The 8,729-nt window shown below is 55.5% G+C and overlaps 1 protein-coding gene across 4 annotated transcripts in view; it reads left to right on the top strand.

Moving 5' to 3' along the window:
* SLC7A1 (solute carrier family 7 member 1) overlaps positions 1–6,018 on the top strand; it is an 86,373-nt gene extending 80,355 nt beyond the window's left edge. For all 4 annotated transcript variants that reach the window (XM_045869259.3, XM_045869262.3, XM_045869261.3 and 1 more), the window contains exon 13: positions 916–6,018. In XM_045869259.3, coding sequence (XP_045725215.1) covers positions 916–1,019 — 104 coding nt within the window. In that variant the 3' untranslated portion in view covers positions 1,020–6,018. The remainder of the gene's footprint in view (positions 1–915) is intronic.
* Positions 6,019–8,729: the final 2,711 nt, after the last annotated feature.

An 8,729-nucleotide genomic window follows, 5' to 3' on the forward strand; every position in this document is an offset into this window, starting at 1 on the left:
CGTTGTCTGCAAAGTGTGGCCTGAGGCTGGTTTGACAGACATCCCCTGCAGAGCCTTTCTGTGAGAGAGTTGGCTCAGCGCGTGCAGTGGTGTGTGATCGGTATACACTGCTCCAGACAGGGGTGAGGTGCTCATTCCCTGCTGGAGGTGGACGACACCTGCTTCTAAGCGTCCCAGATGTGAGCTCCTGGGCTCCAAGCCGTGAGCTTATTTCCAGGGCTTTTGGTGGCTGAGCCCTTCCTTTGAGGCCCGCGCTCCTTGTGCCTCTGGCACGAGGGTGGCCGCAAGGCCACATGGGCTGTAGTCCTTGAGTGGGTGGTTCGAAGCTCAGATCTCTGTGCCCCACCACAGACCTCTGAAGTCCCGGACCCTGGAACGGACTGAACTCCTGGGTCATACACACTTGCAGGCAACTCTAGTGCTGCCTCCCCGTCTGACAGTCACATATGTAGAGAAAACAGAGATGGTGGGGACTCCGGAGGCCTTGCGAATAGCCTGGGGAGCCGTGGTGCCCATTGGAAATCCCACCCTGGCAGGGAACTGGACGACCCCACCAGTGGCCACGGGGCACCAACCAGGTGGTCAGTGGCTGAAGCTGTGGGAGCAGCACCTCTCCCGGGGTCCCCAGTCTGGCTGCTCAGTGTGCAGCTCAGGAACCGGCCCAGTGGGAGGCTCTCCAGAAGGGAGTGTGCCCGCCCCGCATCTTGAAGAGGCGAGATGACCACTCCTGCTGATTGTAGTTGAAAAGTCATGTGGTTTCTCCCAATGCTTTGGAAAGTTGGCCCACGAGGGCTGCTTGCGCTGGGTTCAGGCCCGGGACAGGCAGCATGGAGAGGCTTTCCTGGGAGCCACGCGACGGACCCAGGCCTGCTCTGCCTGCTGTGTTCACACGTGCTCTCTGCTCTCGGCCTACAGGCTTCATCATCTACTTTGGCTATGGTTTGTGGCACAGCGAGGAGGCGTCCCTGGCCGCCGACCAAGCAAGGACTCCTGATGGCAATTTGGACCATTGCAAGTGACACGCAGCCCGGCCCCCAGAGGTGGCAGCAGCCCTGAGGGATGCCCGCAAAGGTCCTGGAGCACCTCACTCTCTCCACCAGTGCATCAGGACCCACCCACATCTACAAAGCCCCCACGCAGCAGAAGGTGCAGCTACTTGAAATGCAGCCTCAGCCCACAGCCCGTGTGTCCTGCCTAGACTCGCTCTGCGGCAGGTGCACGGCGGCCCGTCACCTTGGACAGCTCCCTGGCGGGAGGCCACTTGGCTGCAGCTGGCCACTGTGGCTCCTAACAGCCCTCTGAACACAGAAAGCAGTCCCCGCCCCACCAGCTCCATGCCCATGCTGCTGGGTCCTCAGGCAGGATGGAGGTCACCGTTTCTTGTCACCTTGGGGAATCGGGCCTCCCTCCCCGGGGACCATCCTGGTATTGAAAATGTGCACACTCCAGACTCTCAGTAGCTATCTCCCCACTCAGCCCCAAAGGCCAACCGTAGAGGCAAGGGGAGTACTCCAAAACGTATGTCCCAGAGCCAAAGGACAGCAGTTTACTTTAAAAAGGAAGAGCAAGACTGGTTTCCTTCTCCCGCTCCTTTTCTCTGGGTTGCTTCCCGAAGAGGTTGTGAGGACTGTGAGCTCTCCCCTCCTTCCCCTTCCAGGCAGGGGTTTTGCTCTGACACCGGACAGAACCGCGCACACCCCAGCGGCAGTACTGAGGGCAGGCGTTTCCGTCACTGACGAAGAAGGGAGCGCCACTGTGGGGACAAGGCAGGAGGGCCGCCTCCACCCCTCGCCCCTGAGCGCGGGGACCTCCCTCACCTGCACTCTCTCTCTCCAGGCCTGGGCCGGTTCTGGCTGCTTCTGGTATCTCGCACCAACGGCTGTGTGTCCCGAGTAACTGGAGCATGGCACTGCATTCATGTGGGACTGGCCTTAGATTAGCAGAGCTTAGAACACTGTTTTCTATGGGTCTTTGCCAGTCACTAAATCCTGCCCTCTGATGCTTGCGGGTCAGCGTCTTGACTCTTGTAAGGTTCTCAAGGCAGGTGTCTGCTCATTCTGAAGTGATGGTGCCAGCCCCCCAGCTGCTTCTGGCCCCCGACATGATCTGTTTGGTCTGTTTGGCCCTCCTCTTAGATAGAATCGAACTGAGTCCTCCCATTAGCATCTGTGAATCACTCCAAATTAAGTTGGCGCTTAGTGTTAACTTGGAAAATGGCCAAATATCTCCTCGGTGTATTGTTGAGAGCACGGGGTCCACACATGAGAACTTGAGGTCATATTGCTGTCCCTGTCATGTATGTGTTGTCCAAACGTTGTGGGTTTGTGTCTGGGTTCGTAACCCGGCCCCGGACCTCCCGCCTCCGTAACTCAGAGAGCCTGCTGGGGTGCCCGCACGCAGCACGCACGGTCCCTGCCCCCCGCCCCCGGGCCCTGCAGCACCCCACACTCACACCCGCTCTGCAGAGAGGAGCCCGAGGAAACAAGAACGCTGATGCAGTCTTCCTTCTGATGAGAGTGTGACTTGGGAGATGGAAGGGCCCCGCGTATATGGGAGGGGAGGGAGGAAGGCATGTAGACATCCCAGAAAATGTAAATGCTGCTTTTGAAGCTCAGACTCCCATTTCATCCCCCTCCGGCCTTTGACACAAATCTGGTAGAAAGAAGCCTGGTAAACTGATGGCACTTGTCTGATCTCCCTCAGTAGGTTCAGAGAGAATTACAAGAATTTGTGGAAATGCCGAACGGCAGGGTCGGTCAGTGGAGGGCTGGTGGGCGAGTGGCCAAGGGCTTGGCCTCTGCCACAGACCCTGATCACCTGCCTGGAAGCTTTATTCTAAATATCATTTGTGAATGTTACAGAGGGAGGAACATAAGAGCTCAAAGCGTGGGTTTCCAAAGAAAGGTATTTAAATTTATGTAGATTGGTGCTGTACAATATTTTGATAAATATTAACTTATTTTGTTGGGGTTTTGGTTGTCTGCTGTGTTCTTAGGGTTTGTTAGCTATTTGTTTGCTTGATTTGTCTGTTATTTTCCCACATAGGCAAAGAGAACTTGAGGGAAAGAGAATATCTGACAAAAGTGTAGGGGAGAGAGATTTTTTTTTTTTTTTTTACTTTAATTTCTTTTTCTGGCTGAAATATCTGTGCAAGACAGCATGCAACAGACTGTGGATACAGTTGACATTTCAGCTGGCAACATGCATCCTTCTACCAGCTGACAAGGTGTGTTTCCCTGAGACCATCCCATGGAATGAGAAACTCCTGGCACGTGAGGGTCCTCCTTCCTCACCCCAAAGTGGGAAGTGCCTCCAGAAGGCTCACCAGCTCAGGAGTGAGAAGCCCCTGCCCCCTCCCCTGTGAGGGGGAGGAGCCTCCCATTTAGAAAAGGACACCTGAAGGTGCCACAGAGAAATCGTTCTCACGGTCCCTGTGCTTTTATTGAGACTAACTTTTGTGTGGTTGCCAGGGGTTTTTCTCTTCTGTTTACAAGGATGGTGATGTAAGGAATGGTGTTGAGAGGCTTTTGCTTATCCCATCCTTCATTCCTTCCCCAGAAATAAACACACACACACACACACACGCATATACACACAGGCAAGAAATAACCACCAGGAGTGCCCAACAATTGGCCTCCAAACCCCCCAAGCAAGAATATGATTCTCAGTTTCATGGCTTGGCCAGTATTTTCCTAAATCATCAGAAATTCCACACTTCTAGAGACATGCCCTTTGGAAATGTTGTGTCTGCTTTTATCTGTGGCCCAGCCCCAAATACCCACATTGGAAAGACCCATTTGTGTCAAGTAAGCACCCTTTCCTGCCTCCTGTAGTGCCCCCCGCCCTGCATGTTTTTTTGACCCCGTGAAGACTCACAAAGACGCCAGCAGTGGAGCCCCAGGAGCTCTGCTGAAGAGTGAGGGGTGTGAGGGGTCTCCAGAGAAGCAGTCAGGCCCCCTGGGCCAGTGAGGCTGAGCCTGCTTCCAGGAGGGGCGCCTGGGGCAGGAGATTGGGCCTCTGCACCCCCATCACCCCACCCCACTGGCTCACACCCCTTCCGCCCAACTTGGGGCCCGATTTGTTTTTCCAAACCAGTAGGAGTGGATAGGGCCATCTTTCCTAGGGTGTTTTGGAAAGACTCCAAATCGACACTGTTGTCAGAACCCCCTCCCTGCAGCCCCCCCACTTGGGTTTTGTTCCACTGAGTCATCTCTATCAAGAGATCAGCCTTCTGGTCCCGGGTGCTGGTGCTGCGGTTCGGCTGTCACAGGCCTCCCACCTGTCGAGTTGCACTCTGGGGCCTGCCCCCACCCCGAGCTCCTGAGGCTCCGGCGCACCCCCTTCTGCACTTCCGGCGCGGCCTGTGCGTGCACCTGCTTGAGGCCCCTGGCCCTCGCCTGTCGGGCTTCCTGGATGGCAGCGGGCACGAACTGGGTTATACACTGTCCTCCCGCCACCGAGCAGGTGTTCAGAGCCGAGTGAGTTCCGTAGTCTGCGCGGGATGGCCTCTAGCCTGACGCCAGACACAGCCTGGAGGACAGGGTCAGAGGCTGGGCTCCCTGGGTGAGTGTGGACATGCCTCAGAAAGGCCCCCAGCCAGAGTGCAGGCGGGCTCACGGGCATCGCGGGGGCGCGCCGGGCGCGGGTACCTGCTCGCGCTGTGCCGGGCCCGTCTTCTGCTCTGCGTGTCTCACTTTCACACATTCTCATAAGAGCTGATCGTTGTGTCGGCCCCCGAGAGCCATCCCCACGAAGACGGGAGTGAGGCGCCTTGGTGCCAGGCCCCATCACCGATGTGTTCTAGCGTGGATGGGGCCGTCTGCGGGCACGGCCACGCTCTGCCGGCCATAGGTGTGCGATGCCCGTGTGCTCGTGTGTGGGACTGTTACAGAGTTCCCGGCGGGTGGAACCAAATGTATGTTACGTGTGGTTGTTACGTATAATTTAAGATATATGTTTGACATCATAATGAGAGTATTGTATGTAAGGCTCCTCAGGGAGAATGAGATCTACATTTTGTCAGACTCTTGTGGACTTTTTTTGGTAATGAAATGCTTTATTGATCCAGTGGTGCAAGAAGCTGCACTCCGTATTTCATCATCATAGTTATGATGCCTGATGGGTTTTTATGGCAAAAGAAAAAGTCAACTGACTTTGATACTCGTCACTATAACCCAGAGTCTTTTTGTGCCCGTTGCTTCATTGAGTGGCAGTGCTCTTTGGAGAGGGACGCGGACCGGCCAAGGGTCTCAGGGCACAGTTATCAAGGAACCCCCCCGGATGACCCTGTGTGTTGAACTGCCGGCTGAAAACCGCCCCCATGAGATAAAGACCTTGGCTGTGAAGTCCAACAAATTGATCTTCTCAGGGTATGAGCAGGGTCGGGAAGCAGGGCTAGGAAGATGCGCTTTGACTTTGTTAATTTATTAACAAGGTATATGATTTTGTGTTTCTCGATGACAAACTTTTTTAAGTTTGGGACTTATTTTCGATTTGAGAAATTGTAATATATATTTAAAGTTTCCCGCTTAAGTTGTGCCTTTCAGCGTCAATGGGTCTAAGAAGCACAGAGGGTGATGATCACAATGAGGGCTGGTTTATTATCAAACCTGCATAGCTGTGGTTTCTCCAGCAAACTTTTTCTTCTACTGAACATGGAGCCATTATTAAAAGAATTGTGTTTCTTATTATGTAAATTGTATAATATTTTTTTGCTTGTTTGATGTTCTATTTTTCTAATAGTTTTCTTATAGTTTCTTATAATTGTGATACTAGATTTAGATTCTGATGCCCACTGCAAACCAAGCTGTCTCTGCTGGCCCCTCCTGTTTTTATCTGAAGGACAAGCATAGATGTCCATCGCCTTTAAAAAATGTGAAACTCTGCTCTGTATCCCATTTTTGCTGACAACACTGTATGTTGACAAATTCCTACTATATGTTGTAAAATCAAATTATTTTGTGGTACATTATCTCATGCTTCTGCAGACTCTAATAAATTCTGTCTATGGCTTCAGCATGCACAGTGTGATCTCAAGAATTGCAGCAGCTCTCGGCGGGGTCCCCAAGCTTGGCAGTGCCCCACAGAGCGTTCCAGATCCCGCCCTTTGCTTCTTCAGTATCCCCATTTCCCCACAGCCGGATGTTGTAATGTCTCATTTTCCTTCAGCCATTTGGTGCAAATGCTCATTCCAAGGACTAGCACCTCAACCAGGGAATCCCCCAGCCCTCACTTAGGATCCTCTCATGCTATCTCCCCCCCCCCCACACACACTTCTTCCAGACTTGGCTTGGGTTTGAGCGGGGACGTCTTCGCACCCAGGTTGCTGCTAGCCGAGGGCATAGAGCTGCTCATCTGCCAAAGCACTTGGGTGCCCGGGCAGCCAAACCGCCTCGCACCAGGCGCCCCTTAGCCCTGCACTTCCTCCACGCGCCCCGTCTGTCTGTCGGGGAGGATTGTAGCTGTCCCAGTAATTGCCTCTCTCCCCCATTTCCCCCCTGAGGAAGGAAGCGTTTTCTTGCAGAGGAGGCAGACTCAGTCCAGTGGTCTTAACTCTCAGATGCTACCAAGCAGTGATTCGGTGACCACACTGGGAAGTGTGTTGCCCTCGAAGACAAGGCCCAACCTGGGCGTGTTCTCAGCGGACACCCCGGCCCTAGGAGAGCAGGGCAGGGGCGCTGCGGCCGGCTTCACACCAGGTGTACAGGAGGAGACTCTGTCCGCAAGCCGCGCCCCACCTCACCGTCCGCCCCTCGGAACCCCAGGCCGCCACAGAGCTTGGACTGCGCAGCCTCCCCGCTCCGCAGCCGGGCTGTGCCGTGAGGCCGGGGCCGCGGGCTGGCAGGAGGCCGCCCTGTCGCCCCCCCCAGGCGGACCCCCGCGAGCGATCTCCCCGTTAGAGGCTCTGCGGACAGCTTGCCGGCGCCGGGGAGCCCAGCGCGGGGGTGTGGGCCGCGGCGAGGGACCACGCGGGCAGGTCGCGGCCGCCCGAGCGCGTGCGCTAAGAGCCCACCTCCAGCACGAGGCGGAGCTCGTTCCCGCGGCGCCGCAGCGCCACCTAGCGGCCGGCACGGCGCGGGGCGGGCAGCCCGAGGAGCGCCCCCAGCCTCGTCTCAGCCATTTCTTAGGGAACCCTGAGCCCCGACACGCGATTCCAGTCGGGAGCAAGCTTCCCCTCGCAATTTGGTTATGAAACACTTCTGGGGAGTCAAAAGCTGCCCCCAGACAGCTTGGCAACGGCAGCACCTAGGAATCCTCCGCAGCTTCTCACCAGGCTACAACCTGGGAAACGGCGGCCTCTCGCAGCCCAGCCTTGCACGACCACCAAACAGAGCCAGGAGGGTTGGGATGTCAACCGTGGGTAACCCTGTCCGCCCCTCTTCAAAAGGGAACAGTTTCATTTTACCAAACTCTGGCTGCCCCCTGAGCCAGAAACGGCGGCTATTGAATAAAATGCAATGTGAGTAAAGGCCCGGTGAATAAAACAGGCACCGCTGTTACTAATGAAGGCCGCTCTCCGGCCAGCTGGGTCAGCACCTAATCCCGGTGGCTTGGGACTGAGCTGCAGGAGAGAGACCTTGTGCAGGCTGGACTTTCCCATGGATGCTTTGAGTTTTTGCTCCTTGAAACAATGAGGTTACTGAGTGCCTGCGCTCTACAGTGTGGCAGGGGAGGGGGGACCGCAACTCGGCCCCGCCACATTCATTCGGGTGCCGTTAAAACAAGAAAGCCCTCTGCAGACAGCAGCCACTGTGCAGGGACGGCTTGCTCGGGGCTCTGGGAGTGGGTGCCGCCGGCCTGCTGCCCTGGGCAGGAGGCGCAGAGCACCAGGCAGGGCCCTTGGTCACATGCAGCAGGGTGGTCCCCGCTTATGGCTGCACACCATCCGATCCCCGCTTGGTGCTGGCACTGGCAAAACTCGGAGATGTGCCAGTGAGGCAAACGAGCCTGTCCCTCCTGAGCGCGTCTTCCCTCCGTGCTGAGGGGGAAGAACTGAGCTGGGTGCTCAGAAACCCCAGGTTTTTGTTCCAGGATGTTTAAGAGAAGCGCCCTGTTAGCAAACTTAAGTGAATGAACTCCCTTTGGCTTAACAACCAGGACAGCCTACTAGCCTTTGGCGGTGTTTTTGTTTTTTTAAATCTTGTGGCGCAAACTCTCCAGTGGGCAGAATTCTGACTCTTGAGGACCACAGATGCAATGACAGGGTGTGGTGCCCGAGTCGTGGCTTGATGGCCGGACATTGATGTTGCATGATGCGGCACCAGCCATGAGACCAGCTTTCAACTCCAGTAGCAGGCGGGAAGTATCCAGCTTGGAGGTTTCTACCTGTGCTTACCTCCTCCACTACTCCCTTCTAGATGCGATGGGGTGGTGGGCTGTACCAGGGTCCTTGGCACAGAGGAGGTGACTGAGTTGCCTTCAAAGATCTCCTCTGCCTGCTGCAAGTTACCTGCGGGAGGGGACGCGGTTCTCTGCAAACCAGAGGAAGCCAGCACTAACCTCTTTTGCTACACGTGCCAGCGGGCGAGTCACCAACCTGCTCTTCTGTGAAGTGGAGGTGCTGACGGGTGCCTTGTTTACCTCATGTGGAGGGGGAAGGACAATGGGGAAGTGGTTGTCATAGAAGTGGAGGGCACAAGACACCCCCCCCCCGAAAGAAACAACAGTTTGGGACAGGTTGACGAGGATTAAGATCATTAATCAATAAGTAGTCATCATCAATGATCTGG

This window comes from Mirounga angustirostris, unplaced genomic scaffold, assembly GCF_029215605.1.
Source record: "Mirounga angustirostris isolate CCGP_5_RB_7025 unplaced genomic scaffold, mMirAng1.0.hap1 SCAF_3, whole genome shotgun sequence".
NCBI lineage: Eukaryota > Metazoa > Chordata > Mammalia > Carnivora > Phocidae > Mirounga > Mirounga angustirostris.